Here is a 19,480-nt window from a genome sequence, read left to right as displayed (position 1 = left end):
TCTTAATATTTTTATAAATTGTCAGAGTAATTTAATAATTACCTTTATTCAAGAAAAATAATTAAATGCTTATGATGATAATTTATCACTGTTATATGAACTTTAAGTGATTGTTTATTACATGCACTACCAACTGAAGCATTATTTTTATGAATATTTTAAAATTATATTTTATATTTTGCTAAATATTTTATGCCTAGTTGAGTACTAGTATGATAATAAATCGAATTTCATGATCTTAAATGATACCAATTAACATAATATTTATTATATTTAATTTAGATATATTTACATGTTTTATATGTTTGTTAATGTATACCATTTTTTTTTTTTTAATTAAATAATTTAGAGCTATTAATAAATTTTATTGATTATTTATTATATACCTATAGTATTATATTAATACATATTTTTTATGATTTTGAAATTTGAAGTTTTCAGTGTTTGCATGCACAATACAACTTCCATTTTTTTTTTTAAATACCTACAGGTATTTTTAATATCTAATTCTTATAGACTGAGAGAAGACCTTGGGTCGTTTAAATAAAAATGCCTTATGCAGCTTTAAAAGAAATCCAAATTTTGTATTATAAACACTTGTTGCTATTAAAAAAAAAGTAAATTGTATTGAGCATGACGTGTTTGTTGAAAGAATCAAAAAATGTTAAATGTTTATTTGTGTATTCATTATCTTTTCCAAAAAACATTATATCAATTTGAAGTCACTGGACTAAAATATTTTGCTATCTCAAAAATAAAATAAAAGTTTGTAGGCAAAATTAATATTTAATAATCTTAAATTTTTTGGTTGGAATTAAATATCTCTATTTTCAGTATTTATAATACATTTATTTGTCAATTTTAGAATTGAATAATTTCTTATTATAAGTGTTTTAAATGCACTCAAATCTAATTTTAATTTATTTTTATTCTATAGTTATACTTTTTATCAGATATATTGATATTAGCTTGTAAAATAATATTTTGAATATGTATTTGTTTATGTGCTATGATGTATCATTTTAATTTCGAGATTTGATTATTAACTAAAGAATAAAAATTATTTAATTTATTGTGTATTGATGATAACTGATAAGTGATTATTGTTTATTATGTGCATTCTCAACTGAAAATCGATTACTGTATTATAGACTATAGTTTTGGTATTTTAATATTTTTTTTCTATATTAAGTGTATAGATATTTAATGACAATCACTACTGTTGTTATTTTCTTCAGATATTTATATTTCAAGTTTTTAATTAAATAATATGGGTAAAGTAATTTTAAGTACACAATATTGTTAATTTATATAAATTTTAAAATGTTCCTAATTTAATTATGATTTTGAATATAAATGTTTCATTTTTAAATTTAATTACTTTAGGGTCGACCAATTATGGCACGTATCAAAGCAAAGCCAATGAATCGCATGGCTGCACCAATATCACCTGGTGCTGTAGCTGGAATTCCGGGCATGAAAACAGTAAATGGTTTTAGAACTCCCCCAATGCAAGCTCAACCTATCAACCCATACATAGATCAAGGCCCAGGTGTCACACAATCTGGACCTCCTGCACCACCCCCTCAACATCCTCAAGCTGCCAGATTGTTTTATACAAATGGAGGACCGGCTCAATACGCTCCAGTCAATTATGCTGCTGCTAATCTACAAGTATATGTAAGTGTACCAAATTATTTTTTTAGAAACATATTTATATTGTAATAATGCAAAAATAAAAAAAAATTAAATAAATAAAAGTTATAAAATATAATTGTGATAGTGATATAGAATATTGGGTTATTGGGAGTGGAATAGTTGTTTAAATTAAAGTAAGGCAATCACAAGGGACACAAAGTCTTGAATGAATGCCTTATTTATTATTAAGAGTTATTAGTTATTTTTAATTATCTTAACTTATGACTTATTATTTTAAATTTGTGTAATTACCTTCCTCCTGATCGTCGATGTGATACCTATATACAATTATGACTATATAAATATTGATGCGCATGCACTTTACCTTATCCGTAGCTGTCTGAACAAGCAGTCAACGTAATAAGGAAAGAAAAAATTATTTTAAATGCTCTAAAAGAAATGACTGAACACTTATTAAATTTTGTTTAAAAAAATGAAACGGCACAGTTGTCGCTCGCAGGATCTTTTGAGTATGTGATGTGCTCCTGCACTTGTCTGGTTGAGAGGTGCTCGTGCACTTATGTCTTTGGAGGGTGCTCATGCACTTATCGCTATGAAAGGTGCTCATGCACTGATGAGAGAAGACGATTTTGGTCAAGCCTGCCAGAGTCATCGGCAGCCTGATCAAAGGTGTCTGTGTTACCAAGAAATTGTCTTTATCACTGGTGACACAGACCCTTACTAGACCATCCATTGTCTCTGGCGGCACACAAAATAGATCATATATGTTGCGCTACACTGTCATAACTATGTATAATATCCTACGTAATCAAATAATATAAATCGTTCCTTTCATCAGTTATTTAAGATGTTTATTATGTGCGTGCGCCAACTCGACCATTATTTATTTTATTAAATAAAAATAAGAAATTTACAATCATGATAATATGTGATAGTGAGAGCATATCATTACAATATATTTGATTAGAATAATTATATTGAATATTATTAATAAGTTACAGCAGCAACAACAGTCACCATATTATCCTACAAATATGATTCAACATTGGGCTCATCCTGCAACAGGTGCCTATTATACTACAGATCTTAGTGGCATATTTTCTGTGAATGGATTGGCTCCCCAAGGAGCTTTTTCGAAACCTCAGAATTCAAGATATAATGTGTCACGTGCACCGTACGTAGTATAATGCTATAACAAATAAATTGGTTGTATTATATTTATATATAATGATACAAATATTTTTTTTTTTTTTTTACAATTTTAACATATTTCAAATAGTGGTCGTACCAATGGAAAAATGCGTCATAATTCTGTTAGTGGTAGTGAATATTACCGAAGTTCAGCTTCAGATAGTGGTTTACCATCTCGTCCTGGTAGTTACACATCAAATGGAAGTTTGACCAAGTCATCTAGTAGTAGTGGATCATTACATATTTCCAATGCAACCAGAAACTGTGTCGACAATCAAGATTCTACTGTAGTTGATAGACAGTCAAGTGGAACAATTAATGTCCCAAAAGATCCTACAACATTGCCACCTAGGTATATATAATATTTTAATATTAATTTGACATGTTATTTTATTCATCAAAGTGGAAAATATTAATAATTAACTTTTGAGCTAATTCTTAATTATTACTAAAATTTGTGTCTTATAGATATAGGCGAAGGAAGAAAGATGATGAAATAGGACCAGAAGTAGTAACCACAGGTACTATACCACAGCCACCAACTGGTAGTTTTGATTTGGCTGCTGATGCGTTCCCTCCGTTACCACCTCAAGTTGTGTCCATACCACACCAGTCACCAACTTCATTGCCCCATGACCAGTTGTCACCTCGTAATCACATTGATCCTAGGTAATTATTAAAACTTTAGGGTTGAAGATCTAAATAATTTTTATTGTTATAAGTTTTATATAAAATAACTGCAAAGGTGGTATGATTTTATTTTTTTTAATCATGAACTGTTATATTTTGTTGTTAAAATAGATTGTTATGTAGTTTTGTAAAACTCTAAAAATTAAAAATTTAGTTGTGTATATATATATATTTGTATTGCTGTATGTTATTATTATATGCCATTTAATTTTTAACCATTACAAATATACATAAATATAAATATATCACAATATTATGTTGAACTAAGAATTTTAAACTTTTTTTAAAGTAAAACAATTTATTTATATTAATTTGTTTTTCTATAATCATCAGCAATAATTTCCAAGAATATAGAACAAAATGTATTATTTTACATATTTAGGTTTGAAACAACCTGATATAAATTTGAATTTTGATTTTGTTTAACTAATGTTTATTTTATTATGTATAGTTCAATACTTCAATATATTACTAATTATTTATAATAATCTTACATAAAATTTATGTATTATTGACTTATTTAAATTTATAGGATTTCTGTAATTTCATCTTCGAGTATATCGGCAGTTCTGCCTGAACCCTCTATATCTAAGACTGATGATATGGACCTAACTGTGAATTCAGAGAGTCTATCTAATGGTTTACAAACAGTGCCTCCTATTGGGTCTGTACCTGTGACTGCAATCATTGATGATGTATCCAATATGTCTATGAGCTCTATTAATTTGCACCCAAAGGTATTTATTAAGCATACATTTTCTTTTAATATAATAATAATAAACTAAAATGATTTATTTCATTATTAGGTTCAGGATATTGTTACGACTTCGAATTCTATAATAAATCCTACAGATAAGACTGTAATGCCAGCGAAATCTGACATGCCACCTACTATGCCTAAAGCCAATGGTACATCTCTTAATACTAAACCAACTGTATCAAATCATAAGGCTGCTTTGCCATCACAATGTGCTTGTGTCATACCACAACCACCTGCTACTTTTTCAGCAGATATGGCTAACAACAATCCCGTTCTTAATGGGAATGGTTCTCCAAATATTGGACATAAACTAAGTTATGCACAAGTAGCACAGCATCACAAAGAAAGGAGTGAGAGCCACATTCCTACCATTATCACATTTGGGCAATCTCCTATTGTAGAAGAAGAAAAAAAAGAAGATACTACCATACCTGTAGTGATACAGTCTAAACAATCAAACAATACATCAGGTATAATCACAGGTTTAATTACTATAATTTTGTTTGAATTAAGTTGACACGGTCCTAGCACCTGTGTCTCCCCTCATCCGTACACACTGTTACTCTGGCCCAGATAGGAGAATATTAAGGATAAGCTGATAAGACCGCGGTGGCTCAGTGATTTGAGACTGGCACTCTAGTCTCGTGAGTCACAGGTTCAAATCCCGTACCGTGCGTAATTCACTTATTTCTTGATATCTTTCCTATGACCGGCCACATAACCTGTGGTCGCTTCAAAGTTTTAAATTTAAAGTGTAATAATAATTTATTTCTAAGTTAGATATCCTATAAAACGTGCCACAGAGAGACTTGCACTTTTTAGAAGTGATCGTGCAACAGTTCAAAAAAGATAATATGAAATTTGTAGATTTTACCAAGCAAAAATAGTTCATCTAATTTATTGTTACTCAGGGAAAACAAAATATTTTTGTATTTGATAGGCAGAAATAAAATGTGTTGCATTCTGTTGTGTTAAGTCATACTAAACTCAATTATTCCTCTTTATCCTGTAGCTTTTTTGCTTTTATATTTAATTCAATACTTTTATTAAGTTGTAATTTATAACTACTTCCAATAAACTTATTATAATTAATTAATCATATATCATCTGTGAAGGTAGATTTATTAAGTAATTAATCATTAAATTGTAATTGTTAATAATTCATCAATAAATATTCATTGTAGTTTATAGAAATAGTTATTTTATACTAATTTGGTTACATACATTTCAGATGGTCTTCTAACAAATCGATCTGGTAAAGGACACAAAACAGCAAATAGTGAACGGGGAACAATTCCCAGAAAAGAAAGATCGTCAAAATTCAATCGTACCAAGTCTCCTAAGTAAAATTTTTAAAAGGCCTGAGTATTAGTTGTAACTCAACAACTTATAAACAATGGTTCTGTAAGTATTAAAATTATTTTTACTACCAATATTAAGTTAAAAAAAAAGAGAGAATATTTTAACATTTAAATTTAAGTTAATGTCCCATCAGTAGATGGTTTATTTTCTGAAACAAACTTTTCAAAATACCATAAATTCTTCAACACTTGCACTTATTGTAAAAATAATGTGTAATGACATTAATAAAAAAATTAATTTTATGTTATGTATATATTTTTATTCCCACAATATCAATTAATATATTTTTATGTTATTATTTTAGTTAAAATTTAATTTATATGTAATGTAAATTTATTATAATCTACTTAAGCTTAAAAGCACAAGGTTATTTATGGTTAATTTTTCAGTATAAAAACAATTCACTACAATATGGCAAAAGTGGAAGGAACCGGACAGTATCGACACACAAACTGTAACATTGTTTTATGCTTAAATTGATAGGCTGAAAACAACAGTGATAGATAAATATATCCCCGTCCTACTGTCATTATATTTTATTCAATTTGTCCAAATTATTATGTTTATTGTTAGTTTTTTTTTTACATAAGTTAAATATCTTATGATTGTTTCCTTTTATGAAAAAAAAATTGCATAAAACAAAACAACCTTGAAACAAAACTCTCCTATTTAGATATATTCATATATACTTATGTTTATGTATATATTAAAAGATTTAAATAACATAACTGTGATAAAAAATTATACATTAACATGCATTAGTTTATATTTGTATGTCATATATTTATATATGTATATATATATATATATATATATATATATATATAAATATTTATTTGAATTATTTGTAATCATAATTTGCATTGACATAGTATAATTATGAATTACTTTGAAACTTTGAATATTAACAAGTTAACTTCGATGTTTCAACTTACTTTTTCAATAATTTCTAATTTTGTTATTAAATTTTAGTAAGCTTGCAATGTTCTTAACCTCAAGTTTTCAGTTTCATTGATATTTATTTTTTGACATTATTTAATAATTGTTATTATAAGTACTTATACATTTTTTTTATATGTATAAAAAAAAATCATGAGTATTGACTGAATGGATTTGAACAAAATTTAAAAGCTTGAAGTAATTTATAAAGAGGTGTTTGATTTTTTTTTTATGTTTGCTTATCACAGTGTTGTTATATATTTCATTAATTGTTTAGTTCAGATGATTTTTAAATTACAGGATGCTTATAACAGGTATATTTCTATTATTTATACTTATAAGCAATGTTGTTTTGTTTTGTCTTATTTTAACAGTATCATGCAAATAATTTTATAAACATTAAAATGTATGCAATATTATTTGTATTTTATTCTAAATTATATTAATTTCTATTGATTGTATTATTTTAGATGAAAGTGTTAAATTATCCCATGAAACGATATGATACATTTGTCATCCACATCCGTTATTCGACCAATTTTATTTATTTATTTTATTTTATGTTTTTTTTTTTTTTTTTACATTCTTATTTAACTTTTTTTTTTAGTTTAATTTTTACTGATTTTCATATAAAATATATGTTTAAAAAATCGGAGTGGAAGTGTTCTAGTTATGTGTAATAGCAGAACAATGTTACAATGTTTTATGGTTAAACGTGATAAGTAGACATCAGGTTTTTATTTTATTTTATTTATTTATTTTTTTTTTATGGAAAAATTAATAATTTCATACCGCTTAAATGTCTTATGAAAATGTTCCCAAATTTAAATGAAAGATGAAATAGTAAAAAAAAATTAATTAAAACTAAGTTATAGTTAGTAGACTAGATTTTTTTTTTAATTTTTACCGCGGCCATGATTACAAATGGTCAATAATATATTTAATAAATTTAATTCTTCAAATATATAGAATATAGTTAATCTAATTAATATGATGTAGTTAAATGTAAATTATTTGATGAGAGTTATCTATTTGGGGTTTTCTGTCTTATTTTATCATTTAAACTATACAATACATTTTGCATACTATCAAGCAAAAAATAAATTAAAATTAACTTCTGAACAAAACATTGTTTCTCTAAATGCAAGGTGAATAAATCGAAAATAGTTCAATTCAATGTTTACTTAGTTTGTTTTGCTCAACTTACATTAATACTTATTACAAATGTGTACTAATCTAAATTTACATCAATCTTTAAATATTGATCCAGAAAAAATCCCTTTTCCCATATTTTTTTTTAGTTAGTTACATGTTCAACAAGTTCATACCTACTTTTATTTGATTTTTTTTTTTCGTTACCAATTTTTGGGTGTTCATCAAGTCATAAATTTTTGTTTGGGTTAATTTAAAAACTATATACTGGTCTTATGATAATAGATTTTAACATGAAAATATGTTATCTAAGAAAAATCTCTTCAAATCAAAAATATTTTGCATAATTTGCCTTTTTAGTTACCATAATATTTGTCATTTAAATTTGCTAACATTTAAACATAATTATAAATAAAAACACTATTAATAAATTGAATATGAAATTATCTGGTGTAAATAGTATATGTATGCTCTTAATTTAATTGCCACTGAATTCTCTATTAATTTTCATTGTTTGATGAAAAAATTAAAAACAATTATTTATCTAATTATTATTATTATTATTATTATTATTTTTATTATTATTATTATTATTATTAATTTATTATTATTTTGTTTATTGTTACATAGTGGTTGATACATTCGACAATGTATTGTAATGGCCATATATGTGTTATGTTTGTTGTTTATTGTTTTAAAAATAGAGTAGGTATATGGCTTAAATAAAATATATAATATAATAAAATAAGAAAATAAGAAAAAAAAGCTCATAATGGAAGCCCCATTAAGTATTGTTTGTTTGTTTTATCTTTTTTGTTTTTAGTTGTTTAATTATTTTGGGTTATATTGTGTTATTTGTAATCTTCATTTAGAATGTCTCGATATTGGATATTATAAAAATTTTACATTTCAAGAACATTTTAAAATGTAATTAGTTGGAAGGATACTGGGATGACATTTTTTCTTTTGACAAAATGTATATTTTTTTATTAATCATGTATATACTTGTTATTTTTTTTTTAAAATACCTAAATAGCTAAATAATTAACATATACATATTTAAGTGGAATTAGGAATTAATTTCCCTTAGTACTAGTCATGGGAGGCTAATATTAATGATTATATATTTATATATTTATAATATATTATTATTATATTATTATATTTATATTTATATATATTTATACATACATGTCTATACAATGTGTGTTAGCTTATGGTTTAATTTATTAACTGATTTTCCAATCATTAATTATCTGATTTTTATTTACTTTAATAAAAAAAATTGTGTAAGATATTATTGAATAAGATTGCAAACCTGCTTTTTGAACATAATTAACCATGTACCTAGTAATATATAATTAATACAAAATGTATATATCTTATTAAGTATAAATAACTGCCTTGGTAATTAAATGTATCTTTTATTAGTCACGTGACTGAAACTAATACATTTGAATCTTTATCATTACCATTAATAAATATTAATACAAGCGCACAGTGTTTTAAATTACACTATTTCAAATATTTCTTGGAAGTTATTGTGGTGAAGGGTTTGCTTGATTGGAAAATTAGAAATTCTTTGTAACCTAATGGCTATCATTTAATATTTTTATTTATTTTTTTTTTTTTTTGACCATGCCCTGACACAATTTGTATATGAAAATGTGTGTTAATGCATATTTTTTCCTAGTTGAAGGAAACCGAAAAAAAAATACTGCAAATAAAAATATAAAAACAAAAAAAAATTGACTCATTTCTTTATTATACTTTTTAATTTTAATTAATTGACAGATTACAAACAATTAAAAAGTATAAATTTTTGGTTTGTTGAATTTTTATTTTCTTTAGATGTCAAATGTATATTCTTTTGTAGTCATTGAATTATTTGCAAAAATAAATGAATATCGAAGCTCAATAGTATTAAATTATTATTTCTTTTACTTGCCTTGATGACTTGTTTTGAAATCATTTAGTTCCATTATTTGTTGTAAATGTTTTGTTTTATAATTAAGTCAAATTTACTAATATATATTCAATTTATATATAAATAAATAATATTTTTAAAAGTATACTCTTTGTTATCATTATAGTATGGTAATCAAAAATATTAATTCCCAAGGTAGACTACTTCATTAATAATATTTAAGCCTATGGTGCATGCATCATAAACCTAGTATCTATTTCATAAAATTGTTTTCTAATTGATCATTTTTGTTTTAGCATATTATTATCATTATAAATGACTTTTGACATTACCTATTTAGTATTTATGTAGGCCTTCCAGGTTTTTATATTATATAAAGTTTACAGTCAGCCCTAGTATTCCATATTGTTAGATATAAATGATATAATAATATTATCCATGATTTTATTATAATCCCCCCCTCTCTGCCAGATTTTCATCAACCTGTACTGTTGTGCCTAATTCCACTGTTTTTGTTACAATATTATATAATAATAATAATCTTATAAAAACTGAGTGTTTATTGATCATAATATATATTATTAATAAATTGTTACATGTGAATTCAAACGGTAACACGATGTACAGTGATTATAATAATTATAATTTCAAATCGCATTAACGTTTGAAACCAGTTGACTGATCCATTTATTTCTGTTTTAATCGAAAACTATTTTAACTTATTTATATTTATATTTTTTAAAAATTCGTAAAAACTATTATTATACTGATAATTATAATAATATGAATATTTAAAAAAGAATAAACGTGGTTATGTAATTGTTAAGGTGTAAATAATAATATGTTCTTTCAAACTGGATTTCATGACCATCTAGTAAGAAAAAAAAAATATACTAATAATTAAAGCTTTATTTAGTTGTGTTTTCTCCTTTTAAAATTGTGTGCGGTATATCCCACTGGATAACGTGCTAATTAATTAATGTGTTTAATGTTCATGGAGTCTTGTTTGATTTGGAATTTTTGTGATATTTGATTATTAATCTTATAAATACATACATTATATATAAAGAAAAACAAATAGCAGACCTTGTTTTATTGTATTTTATCATAGATATGTATAACAATTATATGGTAATTGTACAATAATATGTTTTTTATACTTTTTTTACCCATACATGTTATCCTATTTCCTTAGTAATCTTTACCTACTACTTTTAAATTTTAAACTTAACAAGATCAGTGTTATGAACTAGTTTCTTGTTAAATTGCAGTTATATATTATATGTATATAATACAATATATATATATATGTATAGGGTTTTAAAATTTCATGAAATTTATTTTCTTAAAATATATTATTTCAATGAAAAATAAAAAAAAAGTATATCTAAAAATCAACTTACAAGTGAACATTTGTATAAGTTTGTGTATTGTATGAAACATCAAAAATATGTAATAGATTTACACACTACAATTTAGAAATATTTTACTAATCTATGATATACCTAACAATGCCATAATTTACCTCCAAAAAACATAATGAAAATAATATAAAATTAATACCAATATGGCAATATACCATATTTTAGTAGTTTGTAAATCTTGGTTGATATAAATGATAACTGATGAGTTATTCGTTATAAATATATTTTGTGTATAATCAATATATTATTTCTAATCATCTACTACCAAACATGTTTAAAGAAGAAAATATTTTTCAATATTTCATTGAAATGTTTCAAGAAGAGTAAAATTTTCAATTTCAGAACCCTACCTATGTATTATATGTACATGCAATTAGTATTTTTTCCTTTTTAAAAATTAATTAATTTCATGAAAATTTAGAAAGAAAAAATATTGTATTGCAATTTCGAAGATGATAATATCAATAACATGAGTATTGAGTATATTTATTATTTATTTCATAATTATAGATAAACTACTAATCCAAGATATAAAAAAGAAAGGTAATTTCACATGTAAATATTATAGCTATTTATTTTATATCGCTAACTGCAGAAAGGAGACAAATCCAACTATCTGAAAATCTGACAACAGAAAAAGAACAATAATTTGTTTTTAAAATTATAAAATGTGGACATATCTTTTCTGTGGTACCTAGCATTTGGTACTTATATCAAAAATTAAGTAATAATCATTATAAATTAGGATCGAAATGCTTAGCACCCCCCCCCAAATTTTTAATAACAACATCGAATTTTTATGTGGTAGTGGGCAAAGTTACTCACTGGTCACTTAGTCAACTTAAATCTAACACCCCCATAAATTTAAACCGAATTGCGCCTATGAACATATTATTCAATTATTGAACTAAATACTAAACGTATTTAGTTCATTGTATACAGTATCTGCTGATACTGATTATGTTAGTATTAAAAAGTGAAAAAATGATAATTTTTTTTTATTTGACATAAAGTAAACGCACATTCGTACATTTTTTAAAGTTAACTTTAAAGTTTAAGAATATTTACTTCATTAAATGAAACTAGCGTTCATAAACTAAAAAAAATAGATATTTTTATTACATTTATATTTTATACTTCAATCATTTTATTAAATACTTAAATAATAGGTATTAGGTAGGTAGTTACTAGTTGCCTAAAATATATTGTACACGCGTGTGTCCCGTTACTCGGATGAAGATTTACCATTATTCGTAGTTGGAGTATCTGAAGGATAAAAATTGGTTTTTAAAAATTTTGTTTAGAAACAAGAATTATTAGAAATTGTGAGGTTAATATTAAATAAGACGACATTTGTTTTTAAAAGCAATATTTTAATTATAAATTACTTGCTCTAGTATAAATAATTACCACGGACTTACATACGTCCGTGATAATTACTAATTAATCAATTTGTTAGGTTTCTGTTTTACTTTTTTCAGTGAAAACACTATGATAATAATATTTAATTTTATAACAACAAAGAGTTTATACTCAGAAATACTCAACTGTTATTTATAATCTCGTTCAAATTTGAACTAAAAATATGTACTTAGCTATAGAAAATAATTGTTTTTATATATTTATTAGATTTTATGATTTCAACCAGGAACTATTTATGAGGAATCTTTACAAAACCATCCTCATTTTTGAAAATCAAAGCATTTTTCTTGCTCCAAAAAATGTTTTCCAACATAATAAAAAAGTACACTCTTTGACACACGTATCGCTGTAAAATCAATACATTTTCGCTTCGCTTAAAATCTAAGATCTATAAAATAGTAAAATTATAATATTTTTGTCTTATTATTATGATTATTTATTAAAATTATTAGTCATTACAATATTATTTATTATTAGGTATGTAAAATAATATTTTCAAAAACAATGATTATTTTGTCACCTGGTATAATATTTATTTCTATTCCATGATATTTTAAATAAATAAAACCGTCTGTGTGAAATTTCATCGAGTATTCGTGTGGTTCAACATTCTCTTATGATGTCCCTACCGTAGTGGCGTAGTACCGTAGTCTGGCATAGTATATTATTATATTATCACTTTGCCCGTGTCGTCACAATTACTCAAAATGCGTTTAGCAATCTGTCGTGGTACTACAGTAAGTTGTATTGTTTGCCAATAATTCTTTTGTTGGTGTCTGGTGATAGTAAATTAGTAACTGCTATTATCGTAGTGCGTCGCACTCGCAAGTCGCAGTTGATGACACAAACTTTTCTTTTCTTTTGTTTTTGTTTTTCGTGAATAATATTTCACAATTATAATATATTTGTTCCACATCACTTAATATCATCATTATTGTACCATAACCCGCACAGTCTTGTACTTTTGTATAAGACTGACCAGAGGCCGTTCAAAAGCCAATGACACAGATTACTGGGTAAGTTTTCCTTTTAAAAATGTGTAGATAGTTTTTTATAACGACAAGTCGACAACAACAATGTTAAAAACTCCAAGTATCCATTTGCCTACGACACATCAAAGCGAGGTGAAATAAATCGTGTTCCAAAGTCGAATTTCGTTTTTTTTTCGGAAAATTTATTAGTGAACCTTCTAGGTACTTGACCAGCTTGTGCGTCACGTTCAGTAAACAATTTCTTTCAGCGCGTCACATAAATGTCCCGACTAACAATATTATTATTTTTCTTATTTAGTTTGTACCTCTTCCTTTACCCTTTTAGTCCATTTACAAACAATTTTTTTCCAGAAGCAGTAAAATTGTTTCAACCTATCTACCCCTAAAATACTGATACTAACAATTTCTCCATCCAAAAGTCATTTAATGACAACTGACAACTGACCTGTATTGCAGTACCTACTTATCTGACAATTTTTGTGTCTGGGGTACTTGTCATAATGCTTTTTGGCTGTGTGTCACCACCACTGCTGCATTGTTTTGGCATAAATTTCTTCTTGGATTACAAAAATTGGCTTAACTAAGTTTTGTTATTTTATTTCTCAATCCTATACGACCTATTTTAAACATTGCGCCAAAAACATTTATTTTATAGTGTTATTATATATATTTAAAATAATATAATTAATTTGATCAAATTTTAGGGTAAATAATACATCTATTATGGGGCGTCGTTTAACTGGACCTTCTGCCAGAACTCGTGATGCACAACCTCTTCCATTACCAACACAACATAATTCATCCGTGACAAATGATCGAAATAATTTGTCACAACATGATGAACTTATTCATTTTGTTGGTGGTTGTAAGTATAAATATACTAGTACAATGTATAAATATTGTATAAAAAATAATATGTTTAGTAATAATTATATATTCTAATTTCGACACTACTCAGTATCTGAAACATTTTAATAATACATTTTTTTTTTATCTATTCTTCAATATAATTAGTTATAGTTTTACTTAAATCCCCTTAAACCTTATGTCTACAGTAGTATCATTAAATTAAAAAAAAAATGTAGTTGGTAATATTTTTTAATATAATATTACTGCATATTTGTAAATTAATTAAAGTAATTTAAAGATGTTTTTAGATTAACCTATAAAAATATTGCCCTCTGAATATCATACATTTAATTTTTATTTTATTTATAAATATTATCATTATTAATTACTGGTAAAATACTAAAATGTATATCATAAACATATAAAATATATATTATAAACTAAAAAAACTTCAACTTAATTAATAATTGTCTTATGTATAGCTGTATATGATAATTCAAAAAAGGTTACATCTAATATAATTATTTGGCAAAACATCCTATATACACCTTTGGTTAATAATAATTTATAATTTGTAATTTATTGTAACTAATGTTTTAGCATGGAATGTTATTTTTCAAGAATATCAAAATGGGTGCCAAGGATCGAATGGTAAGTTCCTTATTCTTATAAATAATTAAATTTCATTAATTATAGGGTTACTTAATAAAATATTAGGTATATTTGTTGATAAAACTAAAGTTTAGCAGTATTATCAAAACATGATTGTATCAAATTTGTTTTTTAACCTATTTTATTTTTTAATTAATGTCCTTCCTAATCAATTACTAAATTATTTAAAATGCATAACATATAAATTTATCATTAATAGTATTATTGAAATCCTTAGTGCTCAGTTGTGAATGCTTACTTCAAAACATGTTCATGTTATTTATAAATTCAATTTAAATAATTTGTATATATTTACATTATATACACAAATTATTACTGAATTAGCATGCATTAAGTGGTTATTATCACTGTTGAACTTATCACAACAGCTTGTAGAATGGTTCTTTTCGCAATGTATGTATTTCTTAGCTATAAAAAGTGCGGTTTATTTGTTTACTACATCTACTACAGTTCACTACACCTGTTTTTGCATGCTTTTTTAGTAAAAAATTTGATACAATTATACTAAAATTTAATAAATAAATAATTATTTTCTTTTATATTAAATCTTAATATATTTATTGAAGTTTAAAGAGTTTATGACAGTATATATTAATAAATAATACTACATTGTTTAATTTTTAATTTTGTAGGTCGTTTTCATATACAGTTCTATGAAGAAGGAAATAGTGATACATTAAAAGGTATTATGCATAAATTGTATTAAATCATATTTGGTTTTTTATTATTTATAAAATTAAGTTTATAGTTATTGATAATATAATAATATAATCATATTATAGTGGATATTGATATTAGAATTATTGTTATTTATAGCTTCATGATTAGGGCTTACAGGTTCATGAATTTGTATATCAATCTTGTTAAGTTGTATTTAACTTAAGGCAGTAGGTAACAAAAACAATTTTTTTCATTTGTTTTTTGCCTTTGGTTAAAAATTGAAAATTTGAAAATTTGATTGACCTAATCATTTACTATCTATCTATTTATCTCAAATAGAATTTTTAAACAATATTTATATATAATTATATTCTTAATAACTCCAACACTTAAGTATGCTACTTTGCTACCAACACCCTAATATTGTAATATCTATCTTATCAAGTCATTGTTACTTCATAGCTTATATTCGGTGACTAGGTATCATAATTCAATATAATATGCAATTTTACTTTTTAGTTATTACTTGGTATATTTTAGTATTGTTAAAATAATGTGCATATTCTAAACATTTGTTTTAACAAATATGCAAAACACATAAAAGATTTAAAATTAATTTAATGCATCAGTTGTTTATTGTTAAGTTATTTCTTGGATGTGGGTATGTCTCAACGGTTTCCATTAATCTGACTAAAATATTAGCTATAATTACCCTTTGTATATCTAATTAAAATTTATATTTCTTTATGGTATAGACACAAATATAGGTACTGCCAAGGTGCTAATAGGTTTTTCATTTGGTGGGGCCAAAATATAACAACTAATTATCACAACTGTCCACCAAGTTATTGGAGCTAGTGCAATCACTTAAATTTTTATAATTTATTGAGATAGGGAAAACTAACGACAATCCCCATGATAATATTTTCAACCATCAAAAAACCACACAATTAGTATATTCCTATGATTTACGGATTGAAATATCAATTTTTTTCACCTACCACCATAATTAAATACAAAGGCAAACTACCCCTCAAAAGTATGTATTACAATTTTTTTTTAAACTGATCTATATTTTTCATTCTTTTTAATGTCATAGGTATTATTAATATATTATTATAATTACTATAGTTATTTTAACTATTACCTCTTATTTAGATTTTAATACCTATTTGAATCATCCAGCTGTTAAATAAAAATTGTGGTTTGGTCAAATTGTTACTAAATTTGCTTAACTTTTTCTGATAGGTACATTTGCCAAAGAATAATACTTGGTGTACTATTGGCACTTTTTAAATTTTACATTTAAAAAAATTTAAATTCATAAATTTTACTCAACTGCTTTCCTTAAATGAATTATGCCAAATTCCTAAATTCTAAAATAACCAAAACATTTTTTATTGCTGTTGCTTATAGTACATATTATAATAAAAGTAAATATATCTGAATCTAGAATGTTCCCCCATTCATTGGTTGTCCCCCCTCCAAACTGGACAATTTCTCCCGAACAAAAATTATAAGTACAAATATTAAATAATTTAGAATTGCTAAATTCATATATAAATATAACTCAATAATACATCGTAATAAAACTATTGCCAATACAATATTTACTACTTTATTTTTATTAATATAAATATAAATATTTTATTTCTTTTTATTATTTTCATTACAAAATACACAAGAACAATAGTTGTAATTGCCCAGTAAAATATTGTGAACTATATCAAGAGACCTAAAAGTCATGTTTTTAATAGTTTTGATAATTTAATTTGATTTATTAATCTTTACCTATTAAATTGGGTAATAAGTCTATAACATAAATGACAGTTAATAGATGCCATTATAAAGATTGTATTGTATTAGGTAAAACCAAAAAACCTATTTTTTGTGTAAAATAAATATATTGATAAGGGTAGAATAATTTTAGAAACTCACTATTATAATTTGTATGATATTATCAAGTAATATGTTTTATGCTTTTATTTATTTCAGGATTTAAACCCTTTGATCTAGAAGCTTGGTGGGGAAAACAAACTATCCAACGATACCAACAACGTTCCTAATGTTATTACACTAATATATTGTATTGTATTTTTCAGTTAATTTTTTTTCCAATTATTTAATTTACAAAATGGCATATGCCCAATATCTTGATACTGACAATTAAATTATATTTTATTATCTGCTATCAATTATTAATTATCAGCCTCATGCAGGTATGTTCTAATTATTTATGACATGCCATAATATTTTTATAATTAAAAATTTGATCATGGTTGGCATAAAGTATAACAAGTATTATTTAATTTAATTTACTCTTTCAAAACTAAAATATATAATGTATATATTTATATTTAGAGAGTAGGGATTAAATACATTTATTCCCATAAATAATTTGACATTCCAAGTAATTGGATATTTTAGAGTAGCATGTATATTCGTTATTATATATTTTATTTTTATTATAGTTATGACTTATGATGTAACTCTTCTACAATTTATTTTATCTTAAATTATTATATAAAAACTCAGAATTGTTAAAAATTCTTGTTATAAAAACTTTATTATTGCAATATATTTATAATATTTTACATTATTTTTTGAGTATTTAACCAAACCCATGTAGATAATTCAATATTATTGTAAATTGTAATGATTCAAGTAAATCAGTAAATGTACTTTTAATATTATAAATAGTTATATATTTTATACATAATTAAGCATTCAAATAGTTAATATAATATACCAAACATTCTTCTAAAAAAAATTAAATTGTATTTAAAATTATCAATTATTTCTTTTTTTTTAAATAAATTATTTTATACTAAAAGTGACTGTTCTTTTTTTTTTTGTTGAATTGTTGACATCCCTGCTATATTATTACTACAGGTATATATTTTTTAGAAATAACAAAAAATTTGTTTCCTTTTTTTCATGTGGTTTTTAAAACAATTTACAAAGTATTGAGATCCTTGTATCTTCTACAAAAAGTTTTAAAAGTAAATAATATACATATATATGCCACATAAGATATTATTAAAAAATAAAAATCAGTTTTTAGTGGCTTATAAGTATTTTCTTTCTTCATATACTTAATGAGTTGAAATTGTATTTCTTTTGATTCATTTAATCTTGCAATGTGCTTAACACTTACAACTATGTTATTGACCATTATACTAAATACTAATGTCTAAAATTTTGAATTTAGTGTTATAATTGTATTAAAAATTCTTGATTGAAGAGAGAAAAATAATTATATTTAATGTCTATACCTATTTAAATAATTTTAATTAATGATTGATTATATTAATATTACTAAACACAAGTAAACTGGTTGTAGGTTTATAAATAAGATACAAATTACTAGCCAGTTGACTGTTGCTTATATTTTTAATATTGATTTACTTGATTTCTTATTCAACACATTTGAACATCAATTCACTTTTCTAATTATTTTATATGATTAAACGTAATAAACACTTCATTGTTATTTGTTTAGTACCTACTTATGTTTATGTAATAATACTTTGATTAGTACAATCTATGAGTTTGTGTTAATCTTGCTGGTCTTATTGATAATCAGCTCATTAAACCATAATATTAATATATAATACACCTACTTGTTGGCTAAGGGCAATGTCAAGAAATAGATCATTGAAAATAGTATAGTTTGGTAATCTTAACTTAAAACGTATGCTTATCTTTTTATTTTAGACTTAAACATTCAACAACAAGTTTATATCCTTAGATAGATTAATTTAATATTTGTTGTAATGTA

The 19,480-nt window shown here is 24.5% G+C and overlaps 2 protein-coding genes and 1 non-coding gene across 10 annotated transcripts in view; all 3 read left to right on the top strand.

The window, feature by feature from the left end:
- Positions 1-10,826, top strand: part of LOC114120079 (la-related protein 4) — a 37,475-nt gene extending 26,649 nt beyond the window's left edge. For 6 of the 8 annotated variants that reach the window (XM_027981883.2, XM_027981888.2, XM_027981887.2 and 3 more), the window contains 8 exons: positions 1,387-1,680; positions 2,655-2,833; positions 2,939-3,202; positions 3,319-3,519; positions 4,073-4,277; positions 4,347-4,770; positions 5,532-5,704; positions 6,052-6,457. In XM_027981883.2, coding sequence (XP_027837684.2) covers positions 1,387-1,680; positions 2,655-2,833; positions 2,939-3,202; positions 3,319-3,519; positions 4,073-4,277; positions 4,347-4,770; positions 5,532-5,647 — 1,683 coding nt within the window. In that variant the 3' untranslated portion in view covers positions 5,648-5,704; positions 6,052-6,457. Of the gene's footprint in view, positions 1-1,386; positions 1,681-2,654; positions 2,834-2,938; positions 3,203-3,318; positions 3,520-4,072; positions 4,278-4,346; positions 4,771-5,531; positions 5,705-6,051; positions 6,458-7,071 lie in introns of those variants that run through there. The other 2 variants (XM_050198815.1, XM_027981884.2) reach the window with 2 other exon arrangements.
- Positions 65-143, top strand: LOC114120084 (small nucleolar RNA Z195/SNORD33/SNORD32 family). Its single transcript, XR_003592079.1, has one exon. It is a non-coding gene; the product is annotated as a small nucleolar RNA Z195/SNORD33/SNORD32 family (small nucleolar RNA).
- Positions 10,827-13,119: 2,293 nt separating the features above from the next.
- LOC114120077 (MAPK regulated corepressor interacting protein 2) lies at positions 13,120-17,971 on the top strand. Its single transcript, XM_027981880.2, has 5 exons — positions 13,120-13,542; positions 14,223-14,383; positions 14,968-15,018; positions 15,672-15,722; positions 17,695-17,971. Exons 1-5 carry the CDS (start codon positions 13,526-13,528, stop codon positions 17,763-17,765), a joined length of 351 nt encoding a protein of 116 aa, XP_027837681.1. The 5' UTR covers positions 13,120-13,525; the 3' UTR covers positions 17,766-17,971.
- The last annotated feature ends 1,509 nt before the right edge of the window (positions 17,972-19,480 follow it).

This window comes from Aphis gossypii, chromosome 1 (assembly GCF_020184175.1).
Source record: "Aphis gossypii isolate Hap1 chromosome 1, ASM2018417v2, whole genome shotgun sequence".
NCBI lineage: Eukaryota > Metazoa > Arthropoda > Insecta > Hemiptera > Aphididae > Aphis > Aphis gossypii.
This window is presented reverse-complemented; position numbering and strand designations above follow the sequence as displayed.

Excerpts from the sequence above, each read along its gene's own strand:
- LOC114120077 (XM_027981880.2), top strand. Across the intron at positions 14,384-14,967 it reads TATTCATTTTGTTGGTGGTT|CATGGAATGTTATTTTTCAA; the intron begins GTAAGTATAAAT and ends CTAATGTTTTAG. Across the intron at positions 15,019-15,671 it reads TGGGTGCCAAGGATCGAATG|GTCGTTTTCATATACAGTTC; the intron begins GTAAGTTCCTTA and ends TTAATTTTGTAG.